At 46.5% G+C, this 18,572-nt stretch overlaps 1 protein-coding gene across 1 annotated transcript in view; it reads left to right on the top strand.

The window, feature by feature from the left end:
• LOC137382648 (clustered mitochondria protein homolog) overlaps positions 1 to 18,572 on the top strand; it is a 99,854-nt gene that overhangs the window by 15,944 nt on the left and 65,338 nt on the right. Inside the window, exons 2-3 of the mRNA XM_068054866.1 lie at positions 11,311 to 11,471; positions 14,094 to 14,265. Coding sequence (XP_067910967.1) covers positions 11,311 to 11,471; positions 14,094 to 14,265 — 333 coding nt within the window. The remainder of the gene's footprint in view (positions 1 to 11,310; positions 11,472 to 14,093; positions 14,266 to 18,572) is intronic.

Here is an 18,572-nt window from a genome sequence, read left to right on the forward strand (position 1 = left end):
GGAAGAGAGCCAACTACAGCTCTGCCTTCAGGAAAACCCTGAGCAAAGCAAGCCAGCCAAAGTGCACTTTGACAATGAGGAGTTTAAGAATATAGCTTCAGCCGAGAACTGCCAGATCATCCACTTTACAGACTGTATTTAAGTTCCATTTATTCTGCACTTTAATCCAACCACCAAATCTATTTTTCCCTCCATAATCTATTTGTGTGTGTGTGTGTGATTCTGATGTGAATGTGTAGCATTTTTTTTAGTATTTTAAAATCTGGGGTTAGAGTGTTAAGTATAATAAACTTGCCTCTTTCTTGTTTAAACTCAAGAAAACCTGTCCGATTGTTTTTTTTTTTCACGATCACAGTAAAGGTAAAACACTCACGGGTGGTAAAAGGAATAAATCCTGTTGCGGTTAAATAAAAGGAAGGGCAAGAGGGGAGCCTGAGACTCCCTCCTCACCTGGCCATAACACAAGTATCTGAGCTGGTGCATGGGAGGGAGGAAACAAGTGACATTTAAGGCGGTTAGTTCGGACGAATATAGTTGTTGCTTGCTCCAAAAAACTTTTGTGGCCTGGTCCTCATTCAGCACTTCATCCTCATTATCTTCCTCCACCTTGTTATGCTTTCCCCTACACTCTGCAAACTCCCTCCCCCCCCCCCCCCAATTATTATGATGCATTGGCTAGAAAGAAGGGTGTTATTTAAGAAAAGGTGAACAAAACCCTTTGAGATTAAGGTGACAGTGAAACGTCTGGTGCTTTGGAAGAATGACTTGGGAATTGTCTAAATCCTCACCTATGCTGTGCTGTCAATCTCACCATCTCCCATTGGATAGAATACAGTGCCTTTTCAGCAGCTCTCTGCCCCACCCCTCATCGGGGGTCAACTCTCTAATGTCTTGCACAGTCCACACCTTCCTCACCATCCACACTTATCATGGCCAACCTCTTTTGGGAAAATGCCGCTAACCTTTTGTTGTTTCCATCTGAGTCAATTACAGTTGCCTATTTCTTCAGTTACACATTCTTTATTGTGCCACAAAGTCTCACATGAGCCATCTATTACAGCTACCTATCTATCAGTTGGCACTTGCAGAAGGTTTGCTTCTTACCTGCTGCTGAAAAGCTCAGTCATTCCTGGTTATTTAGCACCCCTCCTCCCACCCCACAGCATTGTACATGTTACACAGGAGTTCTGTTCAGCCAACATCAGGTGGGTATGTAAATGAGCTGACCCTATACTGCATGTTAAACCTGAAACACTCAGCTAATACTTTGTAAATTTTCTTTTATTGTTTCGATGCTTTTCCCACAACCCTACTGTCCTATGTTTGGACCATCGGAAACTGCAGAATGCCAACGTAATGTAGTTGTAACATTTCCTGCCTTAAAACAGTGACTGTACTTCAAAATGTAGTTCATTGGCTGTAAAGCACTTTTGAACAACCTGAGATCATAAAATGCATTATATAAATTCAAATCACTTTTCCCGTTCGTTAGCTTAAATGTCATGCTTTTATAACCTGAGTATTGCTGAAAAAAGAGAGATGCTGTTGAAGCTTTTTGTCTTGCACTCATAATGACAGACACAAGAATGCCAAATTTCAAAGGGAACAACAATTTATACTGCAAATTTATACTGAAAATAGGGTGCTGATTGCCTCAACCAAAGTCGACTTGCCAACCATTGTCATGGAGAATGTACCAGGGAACCATTGTCCTCCACGCTTTGTTTAGTTCAAAAAAGGTACAATGCCTGGACATGTTCCTTTTTGCCTGTAGAGTACAAGATCCCTGCATATGAATACATGTAGCTTCTAGTAAGCGTAAATGAGCCACGTTGCAAGCCCAATAATCTTAAATTGGTTGTTAGTTTAATTCTTAGCACACTCAGGATTGTTTGGTAAGTTAAAAGCAAAATACTGCGGATGCTGGAAATCTGAAATAAAAACAAGAAATGCTGGAAATACTCAGCAGGTCTGGCAGCATCTGTGGAGAGAGAAGCAGAGTTAACGTTTCAGGTCAGTGACCTTTCATCAGAACTGGCAAATATTAGAAATGTAAAAGGTTATAAGCAAGTAAAGTGGGGGTGGGGCAAGAGATAACAAAGGAGAAGGTGTAGAGAGGACAAGGTCACAGAATAGCTTACCAGAAGGTCAGGGAGCAAAGATATGTTAATGGTGTATTGAAAGACACAGCATTAGTACAGAAAGGGTGTTAACAGACTGAAAATTGAACAGCCGCAAGTACAAACATGAAAAAAAACAGTGGGCACTGTGACAGGGTTCCCCTTGTCCTCACTTTCCACCCCACCAGCCTCCATATCCAAAGGATCATCCTCCGCCATTTCCGCCACCTCCAGCGTGATGCCATTACCAAACGCATCTTCCCCTCCCTTCCCCGGTCAGCATTCCGAAGGGATCGTTCCCTCCGTGACACCCTGGTGCACTCCTCCATTACCCCCACCACCTCATCCTCTTCCCACGGCACCTTCCCCTGCAATCGCAGGAGGTGTAATACCTGCCCATTTACCTCCTCTCTCCTCACTATCCCTGGCCCTAAACACTCCTTTCAGGTGAAGCAGCAATTTACTTGTACTTCTTTCAATGTAGCATACTGTATTCGCTGCTCACAATGTGGTCTGCTCTACATTGGGGAGACCAAGCACAGACTGGGTGACCGCTTTGCGGAACACCTCTGCTCAGTCCGCAAGCAGGACTCCGAGTTTCCGGTTGCTTGCCATTTCAACACTCCCGCCTGCTCTCATGCTCACATCTCTGTCCTGGGATTGCTGCAGTGTTCCAGTGAACATCAACGCAAGCTCGAGGAACAGCATCTCATTTACTTATTAGGCACACTACACCCTGCCTGACTGAACATTGAGTTCAATAATTTCAGAGCATGACGGGGCCCCCCCTTTTACTTTTTAGTTTTTTTTAAAAATGTTTTTTTGTGTTTATTTTATTTTATTTCATCTTAGTTTGTTCAGTTTGCCTACCCACTTTTTTTTTCATGTTTGTACTTTCGGCTGTTCAATTTTCAGTCTGATAACACCTTTTCTGTACTAACGCTTTGTTTTTCAACACACTGTTAACATATCTTTGCTCCATGACCTGTCAGCTATTCTGTGACCTTGTCCAATCTACACCTCCTTTGTTATCTCTTGCACCACCCCCACTTTACTTGCTTATAACCTTTTACATTTCTAGTATTTGCCAGTTCTGAAGAAGGGTCACTGACCTCAAACGTTAACTCTGCTTCTCTCTCCACAGATGCTGCCTGACCTGCTGAGTATTTCCAGCATTTCTTGATTTTGTTCAGTAAGTGCTGTCCAATCGTGGAGTCACATCTAATGTTAGATATTGGGCTGAATTTTATGCTGCTCTGTAAGGTGGGTTTTTAGGAGTGAGGGGCAGAGAATCGGCATGGCTTCATCTGCCACGGAACTGGATGCCGTAATGCTGTGTTCTGATTCTGTTGGGGGGGCGGTGAAGTGCCATGACGGCATTGGCATTTACGTATGTTAAACATGCTTTAGCATACATCTGAATGTAATTAATAGCGATCTTACCAGGCATTTGCAATCTTGTGTCGGGTGTGTGGCACTCATGTGCCTTCAGATTTGTGTCTTTAAAAAGCTGGCGGCACCGAGTCGAGAGTCCTCAGTGACTCGAAATGGTAATTTGCTTTACCACTGTTATTGAGGGGAAGTGATTGGTTGGAAGAACTTGGCAACTGCATTGTCTGTTAGGGGGTGGTTAGGGTTAGGCTTGAGAGAACTCTCCAAGTGGTGTGGGGGGGTTGTGGGGTGGAATTGGGAGAACTTGGCAAGTGTAGAGGTGGTTTTCTTTCGGAAAGCCAGTGCAGGGCACTGAACTGTTGTTGGTTTTCTCATGATGGTTCACACTTTTGGAAATGTTGCGGGTCCAACATCAATCCATACTATGGAGCTAATGTAGGCTTCCCATAACCAAAATTCCAACATCTCTTTGCGCATATAGGTAAACTTAACCTTTGAAGGAAGCCAAAGGTCCAAAGAGGATAGAGATGGGTATGATTCACCCTGTTTTCTATGATCCCTTTGATGTACTGAGGGGAATCTGCTGGAGTCAGGGCCGAGGCAGCTGCGGTGAAAGAGAATCCTCCCAGATGTGAGTAGCAGCAGCTGAGAATGCAACGAAGAGCACAGATAGAGCAACGAGTATATAGAACATGTCTAACATACCTCTGAGTGGAACTGCGGGAGCAGACTGCGGCTGTCCAGAGAGGCCGTCGCAGACCTCTGCACACTGCTTAATGATGATTAGCAATCAGTGGGTTTTGATGGTCATCCTATGCCTCTAGCCCTGAAGATTACTGTGGCCCTAAACTTTGATGCCTCTGGATCATTCCAGTCATCCACCGGGGATATGTGTGGGGTCTCTCAATCTGCAGTGCACCGCTGCATCAAGGAGATGACCAATGCTGTGCTCAGGAGGGCCGGCGAGTACATGTGCTACAGGACAGACCTTGAGAGACAGGCCAGAGAGCCATTGGATTTGCGGCCATTGCAGGATTCTTACAGGTCCAAGGTGTTATCAACTGCATGCATGTGGCCAGGCTCCCATGGACCAACCAGCTGCCTTCATCAATAGGAAGGGTTTTCATTCCATTAATATATAACTTGTATGCTACCACAGAAAGTGCTTCCTCCATGTGTGTGCACGATTCATTCATACTTCAGCAGTCCCAGGTGCCACATCCTTTTACTCGCTTGCTCGCCTTCAAGGGTGGATTCTTGGGGATAAGGGCTACTCATTGAGGACTTGGCTTCTGACACCTGTAAGGAACCCCAGCAATGATGCAGAAGAGCGTGGCAAGACCTGTCACGGCTCCATCAGAGTGACCATTGAGCAGGCCATTGGTATGCTGAAGATGCAGTTCCGCTGCCTCGATAGATCTGGTGGAGCCCTTCAGTATGCCCCACAGAAGGTTGGGCATATCGCTGTGGTCTGCTGCGTTCTACATAACATAGCACTACAGAGGGGGAAACATTGCAAGTGGAAGTGTGTGGGAGTATAAAACTTCAGAGACACAGAGGGCACACAAGCCCAAGCAGCCATGGAAGATCCTAGCTGAGTGATGGAAGGAAGACATCATGAGCAGCGTGCAAGGGAGGCAAGGCAGATCCTTATAATGGAGCGTTTCCAAAATCCATGACTTGCAATAAATATGCGTCTGACCAAAACTCACCTTCATGTATGTAGTATCAGGTTTTCTGCCTCTGTACTATCTTACCCTCCAGCATGAATAGCAACATTCAATTCAGCCAATGCCCATGTGACATAATTTGAGTAATGAAGCAATCATGCTCATTGGCATGTTATTGATGTCTGTGGTCATTTGCCAATGTAATAAGGCATTTGGGGGGGGATTGCAGTAGTCACACTCACCCCATGGTGGAATGTGGTTATCCATCAATGAAGGTTGAGGATTTGCACCAATGAACATTTAATTACACTAAACATGAGATATCTATTTCACCCATGAATACCCATATGTGCCAAGGTATCTTTTTTCATACTTTTGTGTGTGCTCCTGCGTGGTACATCCCCTTCGGGACTGGAGGCAGGCTGCTGATCATGATGCCCCTTGACTTGGGATGACTTTGGTGGGCGTCCTCTGGGTGCCTGAGGCCTGCAGGACCCCGGCTGCCTGATTTCCTGCACTGGTACAGCAGTGCATTCGGGTGTCGTGGCTGCTTGAATCTTGCATGGCTGCTTGGCCTTGTGTGCTCTCTGTGTCCTCTTCGACAGAGGAAGTCTCATACTCCCACATGTCTTCCTGTGGCAATGCCTTCCCCTTCTGTGCTGCTATGTTATGTAGAATGCAGTAGACCACAATAATGCACCCAACCTTCTGTAGGGCACACTAAAGGGCACCATCAGATCTATTGAGGCAACAGAAACGCATGTTCAGCATACCAATGGCCTGCTCGATGGTCGCTGTGGTGGAGGTGTGACAGGCTCACTGCTGGAGGGGATGAGGAGCCGGTGTGCACACCTGAATCGCCCTGAGGGGAGACCCAAGATATGGAGCACATCCTCTCCTCCTCCCTCTCAAGGCTCCTTGGAGCCTCCCTGCTCACCTGAGAAGGACTAGGAGCTGGAACATTCTCTGGCCCCCTGGTCCTTCTCTCGTCCTGCCAGTACTGAGCAGACCTGATGGCCAAGGTGAGGGTTTGCAGGTCATTGCCCATCTGTGGAATGTGGCTTTCCAAGAGGGTCGCCAACCTCTCGATGGATGAAGTCATGCACTCATATGCCTGGGACATGGCAGCAGTCATAGCATGGATGGACTCCCCCACCATCTGCTCAAGGCTATGCATGGTCTCTGGTATCTCTGCCAGATGTTGCCTTACCTCTCCCTGCAACTCCAGCATGTCTTGTGCTGAGAAACCAGAGGCTTGTCATTAGCCTGGGGCTTACCTGCAGTCCTCCGACTGTCAGAGTTTCAGCCTCAGCCAACTGCTCGGGTGCAAATTGTGCTTTCACCAGTTTGTGACCCTGATTCTAAAGCCTAGTGGATTCCCACCGAGGTCAAAGTATCTGCACTGGTAGAAGGTGCAGGAATCATGGGACGGTGCATCCTCTGAGTGCTCTTCGTCCTCAGAGGTTGTCGTCAGTCTCTGGATCTGTGGTCTCCAGCGAACGGAAACCTGCAAGATACAATGTAAACAACATATGTGTGGGGTAGGCTACACAAACATCCCATTACAGACAGCATGTCAGAACTAATTCGCAACAACTATTGCACTTTTATCTGATCGGCAATAATCACTCTCTTGCGCTGGGACCGCGAGCTCCACGTCTGAGACGGCGCGTCCTCTTTGGCTCTCGGCTAGTTGCAGTGCCTCCTCTTCGGCTTGACTTAAAGGATGCCGGTCGGGTACTCTGCCACCAGTTCTCGCCGTCTCCCTCCTGTTATGGGCCCTCTTCTCCTTAAAGAGCAAGGATGCAGATATTGAACATTGATGAACTTCAGCATCACGGTTCTCCTAACATGGGTGCATCATCAACACCTAGGGGATGCTTTGTCAGGCATACTGACTCGCCCTGTAATGGGTCTAACTTGCTGTGACGTATTAATGAGGGAGACTTGATTCACTTATGCAGCTAGACATCTGCCATCAATCTGCTATGACATCACTGTCTTTGAAGTGGCAGTGGCACCCATGTGGCATACCATGTAGTAACTACCAGATCACACCAAACAGTTTTGGAATGTGCTACTTACCTTTGCTGAATGCAGAAGTTCATTGACCCTCTTCCGACACTGGACTCAAGTGTTGTTGGGTGATCCTACAGCTACTAACCCTCTCTGCGATCTCCGTCTAGGCTTGCTTGGTCAGGTGGGAGGACCTCGTCATCGATTGGGAAGAGGACCTCCTGCCTTTCTCTTGCCTCCCTGCTTATTATCCCCCAGGCTGCATCACTGAACCGTGGAGCCAACCTTGCTCGGACTTCTAACATGATCAGAAGGATGTCCAGTGGGGCGGCTTGCTGAGTTGTAACTTTTTGGAACAGCACAGAAGTGTTGCCTCAGTAAGCTTCTATAGGATGCAGGGAGACAGTGAATGCAGGACTGACAGGCTTTTAAAGATGATGCCAGCACCTGGTCCTTCATCAGGTGACGCCATGAATGCCATCTCCATTTCCACCCTGCCACATGATTGAGGAGGACGGCCACCTCCATTATGCAAAATAGCTGCCCACCGTGTAATTGTGGCGGTGCAGCGAATCATGGGACAAGCGGGAGCGCCGCTATTTTGCACACCCACCACTGCTCCTGGTGGCGTGATCAGAAAATTCAGCCCATTGTGTGTCTTTGTTGTCATTTATAACCATTGGGTGATGAACCTTGTGCTCAACTTGACTTTATTAATGTCCCCCTGCCCCTGCCACCATCCCCAATATATGGAAGATTACTATCTTAAAGGGATTCCTATCTGATTGCTATGGACACTTTCTACCTCACCCATGATGAATATAGATAAAGCTCCTCAGAGTGGGTTTGGGATGGTATGTATTTCAGTTAACCTGGGCTCAAGTGTCTCAGATTATCGCTTGGATAGAGGGGTGGAGGAACTGCTGTGGGAGGTGTACCTGTGTTGTCATTTAGGAATTGAAATTGAAAGAGGCCTGGGAACATATTGTCCCTTTCCTCTGAGCTCTGGTGTGGCATACAATATTGCAGGTGTAAAAGAAGAGTAAAGGAAGAGAATGTTTAAATCGTAATTATTTTGTGTTACTGACTGAAATAAGCTGGCTCTCAGGGCCTTGGAGAATTTAGCTGAACTGAATGCACAGAGGTGTGTTGCAACTTGTATTGTAAAGCACTGTTTCCGTTTACTGCAGCTGGAGTATGACGGACCCACCCAGAATACTCCCAATCAGACAGGTTTGTCAGAATGCTGCACTGAAATGGGAAACCACAAAACCGGTCTTCCCACTTAGCTGCTTCAAACTCTGCTGTTCATCCATGTGGCAAAAGAGGTTTGACTTTCTTAATCTGCTCCTCAGTTTTTGAGAACAGATGCCAGTTTCCGTCATGAGTTTCTCAACCATTTGTGGCATGCCATAAGGTGATGCCAGTACAGATGAGCACATAACAGACGTGGATCGAGTTGTAAAGTAATATAAACAGAAAATGTTGGAAATACTCAGCAGGTCAGGCAGCATCTTTGGAGAAAGAAACAGTTAACATTTCAGGTGGGTGACCGATCATCATGTTTTTAAGTAATGTGAGCAGAACGATATGTCCTTATAATTGACTTGGACCAAGTCAGATACCTCTCTATCTGGTTTACACTTTTGATCATTGTTGGAAACAAGTTTGGGTAGCAGCGAGTTTGAACGTGGTGAAATTGGAAACTCATGGGTGGCTTCAAGAAGGCATACCTCACCACCTATGATGCAATTAATCTTTTAAGTGGGATTATTATGGCTTTTGTAGAATTGAAGTGTATGTGTATCTGAATAACCTGGTGCAATATGTATATCTGCATGTAAATAGTACACAATACTTCGTATGTTTTGAAATTATTTAAAAATAGCATGTGGCTCATAACCCTTGCTAATCTATAGATGAGCTCATAACCTTAGTTAGTTCCGGCTTCCAAGACTGCTCTTTTAGCTGCTTTTGGAGATCAGTAACTACAAGGTCCCAAATGCTGGAAATTAACTTGTTCACCGTCTCACCCAAGGGGTGGGGATGCCAAAATACAAAATGTTACCTTGCCTCCAAGGTTTCAGCCTGAAAACATAAAAGAAAAAAGCCATTTAGCCCATTGTGTCTGTGCCAGTAGGAAAAGAGTAAGCCAGCCTAGTCCCACCTTGTAACTCATGGGCCATAGTCTTGTAGGTTACGGCAACTCAAGTGTGTATCCAAATGTTTTTTAAATGGAATGAGGGTTTCTGCCTCTAACACCCTTTCAGGCAGTGTGATCCAGACCCCACGGCCCTCTGGGTGAATAAATTACGACTCAACTCCCTTCTAATCTTTCTTCCAACTACTTAAAATCTATGTTCGTGGTTATCGATCTCTCTGTTTATGGAAATAAATCCTTCCTATCCACCTATCTACGTCTCTCATTTTTATTCACCTCAATTAAATCTACCCTCAGTCTCCTCTGTTCCAAAGAAAACAACCCCAGTCTATCCAATCTTTCCTCATAGCTAAACTTCTCCATTCCTAGCAACATGCTTGCCAGTCTCCTCTGTACCCTGTCTAATGTGAGCACATCCTTCCAGAAATGTGATGACCAGAACTGTATGCAGTACTGCAGCTGTGATCTAACTAGTGTTTTATACAGTTCTAGCATAATCTCCCTACTCTTACAACTCTATGCCTCGACCAGTAAAGGAAAGTATCCCGTATGCCTTCTTAACTATCTTATCTATCTGTCCTGCTAAAGTTAAATAGCAACAATGTCAAGGTAAACACTTTCATTACAGCAAAGAAACTAGGTATAAAAACAAGAAATGCTGGAACCACTCAGCAGGTCTGGCAGCATCTGTGGAAAGAGAAGCAGAGTTAACGTTTCGGGTCAGTGACCCTTCTGCGGAACTGATCCGAAACGTTAACTCTGCTTCTCTTTCCACAGATGCTGCCAGACCTGCTGAGTGGTTCCAGCATTTCTTGTTTTTATTTCAGATTTCCAACATCCGCAGTATTTTGCTTTTATTAAAGAAACTAGGTATTTATTCTAAAGTTTGCAGTCCCTACTTGCTCCGAAGCTTCATGGATCTGTGCACAGGCACTCCAAGGTCCCTCTGTTCCTCTACACTTCTCAGTCCTATCATTTATTGTGTATTCCCTTGCCTTGTTTGTCATCTCCAAATTCATTACCTCACACCTCTCTGGATTGAATTGATTTGCTACTTTTTTGCCCACCTGACCTGCAGTATACAACTTTCTTTCTCACTTTCGACCACATAGCCAATTTTTGTATCATCTGCAAACATTTTAATCATGCCCCCTACATTTAACTCTAAATCATTGACATATACCACGGACAGCAAGGGACCTAGTACCAAGCCTTGTGAAACTCCATTGGAAATAGCCTTCCAGTAACAAAAACACCAGTCAACCATTACCTTTTGTTTCCTGCCACTGAGCCAATTTTGGATCCAATTTGTCACTTTCCCTTCGATCCCATGAGCTTTTAACTTTTCTGACCAGTCTGCTGTGAACTGGGACCCAACTGTCGGTGTGAGTCCAGGGACAAAGTACAATGTCAGGTTTTCATTGGGCATTCAAGTGTAGGGGTGCCAATGAATTGAGCCGAAGGAAATTGAGGAGAGGGCATGTAAGCAACTCCCCCCTTCTTATGATACCAAGTCTGGGCCTGCGCTTACTACTGGATGCAAATATAGTTTTGCATCATTGGGAGCCTCTGGCAATCCATGAGCAAAAAATAATGGGAAGTGGAGACACAGGGAACACTGTTTTCTGCAAAGGTACAGAGAAACCCTGCACTCCCTTCCCTGGAGCTGGCATAATTTCAGTTAATTTTAAATTTGATAATATACATCAAATTATTGATCAAGCAGATGTCAACACCACAAACCCTAAGCGGGTATAATCCAGCACCACTGACTTGGATCCAGATTAATCCCCAGTGGTTCCTAAATAGCAGCTATTAATTATGTATTCATGTTTCATGTTTTCTGTTCTAGTGTACAGTAATATACATTAAAATTTAATAGTCACAGTTCCTAGGCTCTGCTTTTCATGTATTTATTTTTCATTCATTGTCGATTCTGTGGGTGGTGAAGCTCTGCCCAATGGCAAAGACTCCGAGATGACTGTGCCAGTGAATGGTCCAATCACAGCTGCTGCTGATGTGCATACAAACGGTGATGCGGAGGTCAATACCACTTCGAACACACTTAATATCAAGATCAATGTGACCGGAGGTGATACCATTGACTTACAAGTAGGTTATTCGTTATTTTATCGTCTTGTCACTTGGGTCTGCTAACACCATCTCTCTACAACTGCAGCATTTTTATAGCACCTTTAAGATAGAAAAATGTCCTAAGGTGCTTCATGGAGGTGTACTCAAAAAAGAAATACACGCAGAATAGGAAGGCTTGCTAGTGCTGTTGGGATGGTTTAAACTAGTTTGGCAAGGGGATGGGAACCTGAGGGCAGTTTCAGATAGGATAAATGCAGTGCAGGGAACAGGAGGCAGAAAATTAGCGAGTGAGTCTGAAAGACAGAAGAAGCAAAGATTAAAAAGTGTGCAGCACGGGAATTTGGCAGTGTTAAAAGGTATTTATTTAAATGCAAGGAGTTTGGCAAATAAAGCCAATGAGCTGAGGGTACAGATAGACACATGGCAGCATGATATCATTATAGGAAAGCTATAAGGAAACTAGGCTTAAAGAGGGGCAAAAATGGCAGCTCAACATCCCTGGATGTAGAGTTTTCAGACAGGAAAGAGAGGGCAATAAAAACTGAGGGGGTGTCGCATTATTGGTTAAAGAATCAATTACAGCTGTGAGGAGGGATGATGTGCTAAATGAATCATCAAATGAGACCATATGGATTGAGCTCAGAAATAAAAAAGAGGCAGCCACACTACTAGGAGTGTACTATAGACCCCCAGATAGTGAGAGGGAGATAGAAGAACAAATATGTAAGCAAATTTCTGAGTGCAAAAACAATACAGCACTAATAGTTGGGGATTTCAACCACCTAAATATCAACTGGGATACAAACAGTGTGAGGGGTACAGAGGGCACAACTGCATTGAAGAGAACCTTTTTTAGCCAGCACTTAACAAGCCCAACGAGAGGGGGTGCAATTCTAAATTTAGTCTTAGGAAATGAAGCTGGGCAAGTAGATGAAGTAGCGATGGGTGACCATTTTGGAGATAGTGACCATAATACGGTTAGATTTGCCATTATTATGGAAAAGAACAAGTATAGAACAGGAGCAAAAGTTCTAAATTGGGGGAAGGCAAATTATACGAAGCTGAGAGGTGATCTGGTGAAAGTGGAATTTAAACCGGAGAAGTGTGAGGTAATGCATTGGGGAGGGCAAACAAAGCAAGGGAATACACAATAAACAAGAGGATATTGAGAGGGATAGAGGAAGTGAGAGACCATGTCCACAGGTCCCTGAAGGTGGAAGGACAGTTAGATAAAGTGGGGAAGAAGGCATATGGAATGCTTTCATTTATTGGCCAAGCTACAGAATACAAAAGCAGGGATGTAATTCTGGAACTATATAAAAAGCTGGTTCAGCCACAGCTGGAGTATTGCATACAGTTCTGATCACCACATTACAGGAAGGACATAACGGTTCTGGAGAGAATACAGAGGCTTGAAAATTGCACCTATGAGGAAAGATTGGATCGGCTAGGGTTGTTTTCCTTTGAACAGAGGAGACTGACAGATTTCTAAATACCAATGACATAAAGGGATATAGGGATAGTGTGGGGAAAAAGGAATTGAAGTGGATGATCAGCTATGATTGTATTGAATGGCAGAGCAGGCTCACCCGGGGTGAATGGCCTACTCCTGCTCCTATGTTCTTATGTTCCTATGAGGGGTGACTTAATTGAGGTGTGCAAAATTATGAGGGGCCTAGATAGACGGGAAGGACCTGTTTCCCCTAGTTGAGAGGTCAATTACCAGGGGGCACAGATTTAAGGTGATTGGTAGAAGGATTGAGGGGACATGAGGAAATACTTTTTCACCCAGAGGGCAGTGGGTGAGAGGAATTCATTGCCCACATTGGTAGTGGAGGCAGAAACCCTCAACTCATTTAAAAGGTATCTGGACCTGCACCTGAAGTGCTGTAACCTGCAAGGCTACAGACCAGGTGCTGGAAGGTAGGATTAGATTAGGTGGCTAGTTTTTCAGCCGATGCAGACACGATGGGCTGAATGGCCTCTTTCTCTGCTGTAACTTTTCTATGGTTCTAACAATAGAGGATATATTAGAAGCATCGACCGAAAGCTTGGTCAAAGAGGTGAGTTTTAGAAGGGCCGTAAAGGACAAGCAGAGCAGTTGGGGGGATTTCCAGAGTGTCGGGTCAAGATGGCGAAGGCTTGACTGTCAATGGTGGGATGAAGGGAGAAGGGGGCTACAAAAGAGGCCAGAGTCAGAGGAATGGAGAGTTCGTTGGGGGAGAGTAGATAGGAAGGGGAAAAGTAGGATGAGAATTTAAAAAATTTGAAGCATGAGAGACTGGCAGCCAATAGGAAATGAGCAGCAGGATTTTGGATGAAGTGATATTTATGGAGAATGGGAAGCTGGGTAGGATAGCATTAGTATAGACCAGTCTAGAAGTGACAAAAGCATGGATGATGGAGAATCCTTAGCCCTCTAATTTTGGAGGTTTCAAAGGAATTGAACATCCAGACTGTCACCCAAAGAAGACCAATACAATATGTCTGTAGTATGCCTTTAAACTACCATTTTTAAAATGCTCATTTGACATGATGAATATCCAGTTATTTTAAGCAGTTTGCTCGGCGATCATTTGATACAGGCGTGGGCTTCTCTGAATGTAACTCAGCACAAATCATCTTGTGCCCTTTCCCTAGGTGTCTTCCCAGCAGATAGTCCAGGAAATTATCCAGGTTCTGATGGAACGTGAGGATACATGCCACCGAACCTGCTTCTCACTTCAGCACGATGGTAACATTCTGGATAACTTTGCGGTGTTGACCAGTATAGAAGGACTGAATGATGGATCGATTCTCCGAGTGGTAGAAGGTAAAGAGAGGCACTCCGTAGAAGGATCTTAGTGCCTTAGGGAGATTTCCTACATGTTTTACTTATTTGATGCCCAGTTGCTATCTGAATAATTGATAGTGACTCATTAAAGATGTAAGGGTAGGAGTTACAAGATGCCATATTGTAGATTGCTTTGTACCCATGGGGCTGAATTTTACAGACCCCCTGACATCGGGGGTTGTGGCGTGGGGGGAGGGGTGGGTGGGCCAGAAAAGGTTCTGGCAGAGGCCCGCCACGGGCCTCGACACCAGGAAGGCCCGGCCCGATATTGCTGGCAGCGGTGGCGTTTTGGTGATCATTGCGGAATGAATGTTTGCCACGGCACCTTGCTTGATTTAATACCATGGCATATTTATATCCATCTGACCACCCACCTAAAACTATGCAAATCTCCGAAAATTGTGTGCAAGCAGCAAACTTCTAATTTAAAATTTTAAAAAAACAGAAAATGCTGGAAAGACTCAGCAGGTCAGACAACATCTGTGGAGAGAGAAACAGAGGGGCAGGCAATGAAAATAGTGGGCCCTTCACCATTCCCGCTGCCAGAGAATTTAATCAGTGTGGGGGAAGACCAGTCCAGGTAACCCGCCCGATTCCCAAATAAGTCCAATTAAGGTTGGTAAAGAACTCATTGAGAGCTCGTAGAGGACCTTGTTGAGATTTTGGTGAGGCCGCACAGGTAGCACGCTGTGTCATGGGTAAAGCAGGTGCACGGAGGTGGCAACACAGCAGGGGGCCAGCGTCAAAGAATTAAGTGGGCTCATAAAAGGGAGAATGGCTGAGAGGGGCACTCAGCCATTGGTACACAGGTGCCATCAGGTGTGCTTGCAGGGAGATAGGTTATTACATGCTCAGGCGGTGCAGTGGACCGTCACTCTCGTGGCATCGCAGGGACATAACAGGAGGGGGCAAGGCTTCCAGACACATTTGGAAGTCCACCTGAGTGCAAGGAAGGCAGCAGCTGGCAATGGGAGCACAACTCTCAGATTACAGGTCCAGTGGTGATGAGGAGCAAAGTCCTCCACAGGAAGGGCAGAGCCCCGGGCATGAGGAAGGCAGCAGAGAGGGGCGAGGGTCAGAAAGACAATGGAGGCCATACCCACAGCATAGGTTCTACCGCTGAAGATGGAGCTACCTGGACATGTCGGAGAACCAGTGCCGCAGGAGATTGCACCTATCCAGACAGATGGTCACAGAGATTTGTGCTCTTGTTGAGGAAGACTTCACACCTTGCAGCACTGTTTGCCATGCTCTGCCAGTAGCTGTCAAAGTCACTGTGGCGTTGAACTTCTTTGCTTCTAGCTCCTTCCAAAGATCAGCAGCAGACCATAGTGGCATCTCACAAATGGCTGCACACCACTGCATCTTGCAGGTCACTGATGCCCTTTTTGTGAGAACTGGGCAGTACATTCAATTCCATACTGATGGGGCCCCACAGGCGCAAAGGACAGTGGGTTTCAGCGCCATCACTGCATTCCCCCAGGACAGGACATCGTCGATTGCACTCTCGTGGCCATCAACGCAGCCAGTGAAGTTCATCAACAGGAAGGGCTTCCACTCCCTCAACATTCAACTGATCTGTGATCACAACAAGAGCTTCCTCCATGTGTGCGCTCACTTTCCTGGCAGCTACTTTGATTCCTTCATCCTTCGGCAGTCAAGGGTGCCCCAAGTTCTTCATTTCACCCAGTAAAGCTCTGTGGATGGACTCTAGGAGACAAGGGAATTCCCTTGAAGAGATGGCTACTCGCCCCTTTACATGACCCTGAGGCAGAGCCACAGAGGCGCTACAACTGAAGCCATCTGCTCATAAGGACCACCATTGTGCAGGCCATTGAGCTTCTAAAGATATGGTTCCGGTGCTTGGACCAGCTGCATAGCGCCCTGCAGTACACTGCTGTAAGGGTTGTGCATTGTGGTGGTCTGCTGGGCTCTCCGTAACGTGGCCTTCCAGAGAACCGTGGACCGTGAAGATGCTGATGTGATAGATTGATACAACACATCGGAGGGAGAGGAGAGGAGGAGGAAGTGGAAGAGGGGGAGGAAGAGGAGGAGAAGGAGGAAGATGCAAAACACAGAGGTGCCTCGACTGCATGTGGAGGTGGCAGGGGCTGGCGCAGAACTCGAGGGTCTTGTCAGGATGTCATCATCTGATCCAGGCATGCTTTAGCTGAGCCCTTGTAACCCAGGAGGACGGTATGTCTGGAATCCACTTTGAGATGCCTGTGAGAATACTTCCATTGAAGACGCAGCCTTGAATAGATCCACCCCTAATGCCGATGAGTGATGCACATCTGTCCAGAGGTTTCACTGGCCCCATTCAAGGACCTATGCTCCTCTTTAACACTTGATTCCTCTTTTCTTGTCCTGCCATTAATAAATGGAAGCTTGCACATGTGGCATTGTGTCAATATTTACATGGTATTGAAAAATAGAAAAGTGCACAGTTACAGGTGAAATAGCCCCAGTGACTCACTTAGTGATCTGCCTGATGCGGTGGCCTCCACTGTCAGCCACTTCTATGTGGTACTCCCCTTGTGGCCTTGGATGAGGTGGAGGCAGCCAGCTCACTTCTTTCTGCTTGCGGCTGAGATACACATGGTGGTCGTCTTCATCATGGAGGTACTGGGGGGCACTTTCAGAGGCTGTTGCACTGGTGTCATTGCAGGGGCAACCTCCGTCAAAGGGCCCTGCTGCAAAGGTGATCCCCAGTCAGAGAAGCCGAGGAGGCTGATGATGATGATGATGGTGAGGGGTGGCACCCTCATTCTCCTTGACTGCCTCAGCCTAGGCTGGTGCTCCAGATGGCTGGAGGGGAGCCTGAGTTGGGGTACGACTGGCAACCACCCCTATATCTTTGCACCACCAGCGCCGCTGATTAGTCCATGTTACAAAGTATGGCATCATTCTGTGAATGTCAGTCCGCAGTTCCTGCATGCAAGTGCTGCCGCATATGGCTCTCCATGAGGTTGGGCACTCTCTTGATGGAGAAGCTGATCCACTGAAAGCCCTGAACAGTGGTCGCATACATGAGCTGAATGGACTCCTTCATTCTCAACCCATGACCTTACACTGCATCAGGAACTCTGACATGTGGGAGGACATCAGTTGCTGCTGATCTAAGTAGAGCCTCCTTTCTTGTGACTCCCATAGCTCTGCATCTGTACCTAGTTGAGCATGACTGTGTCTGTCCTCCATCTTCCGAGAGGACTGCCTCTGCCACCTCCTCCTGCTCTCGTTACGTGCTTATCACCCACTGCCACCCTATCTATGCATGCACAAGGACCCACCGAGGTGTCTGCAGCTGAGTTTGTAGTGGGTGCGCTTGTAAAGTATGATGATGTTTGCTGCAATGTCTCCGCTGGCAGGGCTTGGCCTGGTGCAGACACAGGAATCTCTGTTTCCCCCTGAACATCTGGACCTGTCAGCAACACGAGATCATGAGTTGGAGAGTAGAAGCCTCTGCAATGTTGAGGCTTCCTAATGCAGCTGAGTCTTTAGCACGCTGTCAGATGGGCTGGTGTGCACTGCGCCCACTTCACCAATGAATTGCAGTCTGTATTCACTCACTCCAGCAGGGTTGGTCATCTCACCTTCCCTGCTTCGCTCATGGTCAGCCACCCTGGCAATCTCCATTGCTGCCTCCTCCATTGTGGTGACGATATACATGATGGGGACCCCTCCTCCGGTCTGTGCCTTTTCACGGGCATTATGTGCCCATTTCATCTGCAAGGACAAAAGAGAGATAGATGAGGCACAGCTGGCCTTTCTGACCAATACCAGCGGCTGTATACATAAGAAACTGCATGCATCAGTGCTGGCTGGTCCCCAACAGCACTATGGCTCTTAGCCTTGCTGAGGGGTCAGTAAGTAACCTGGGCACACTGTCCTCTCATGTTCAAAAGTAGCATGTGCCCTCAGCCTCCTCAGGTGGGTTGTCTGCTGGAGGTTGAATACCCAGAGTCCTGGCATGAGGGTCTGGGGTTGCACTCACCAGAATGAGGAAGATCATTAAAATTTTTCCTGCACGGCAGCCATTTCCTCCTGATCAAATTCTGTCTGTTGATGTTCTCAGTCCCTTCTATTCAGGCCTGCTTGTTTTGGAAGGGTGGCCTTCTCCTACCACCCTCTGGAAAGAGGTCCTCCCTCCTCTCCCTCAGTGCCTCGAGGAGGACCTCCAGGTCGGTGTCTACAAAGTGAGGGGCAGCCCTGCCATGGGTTCCAGCCCTCTGCCTTTCCTACTCCATGATTGGTGCTACAAATGATTGAGTAAATCAGCAGCCACA

Source organism: Heterodontus francisci, chromosome 23 (assembly GCF_036365525.1).
Source record: "Heterodontus francisci isolate sHetFra1 chromosome 23, sHetFra1.hap1, whole genome shotgun sequence".
In the NCBI taxonomy this organism is placed as follows: Eukaryota; Metazoa; Chordata; class Chondrichthyes; order Heterodontiformes; family Heterodontidae; genus Heterodontus; species Heterodontus francisci.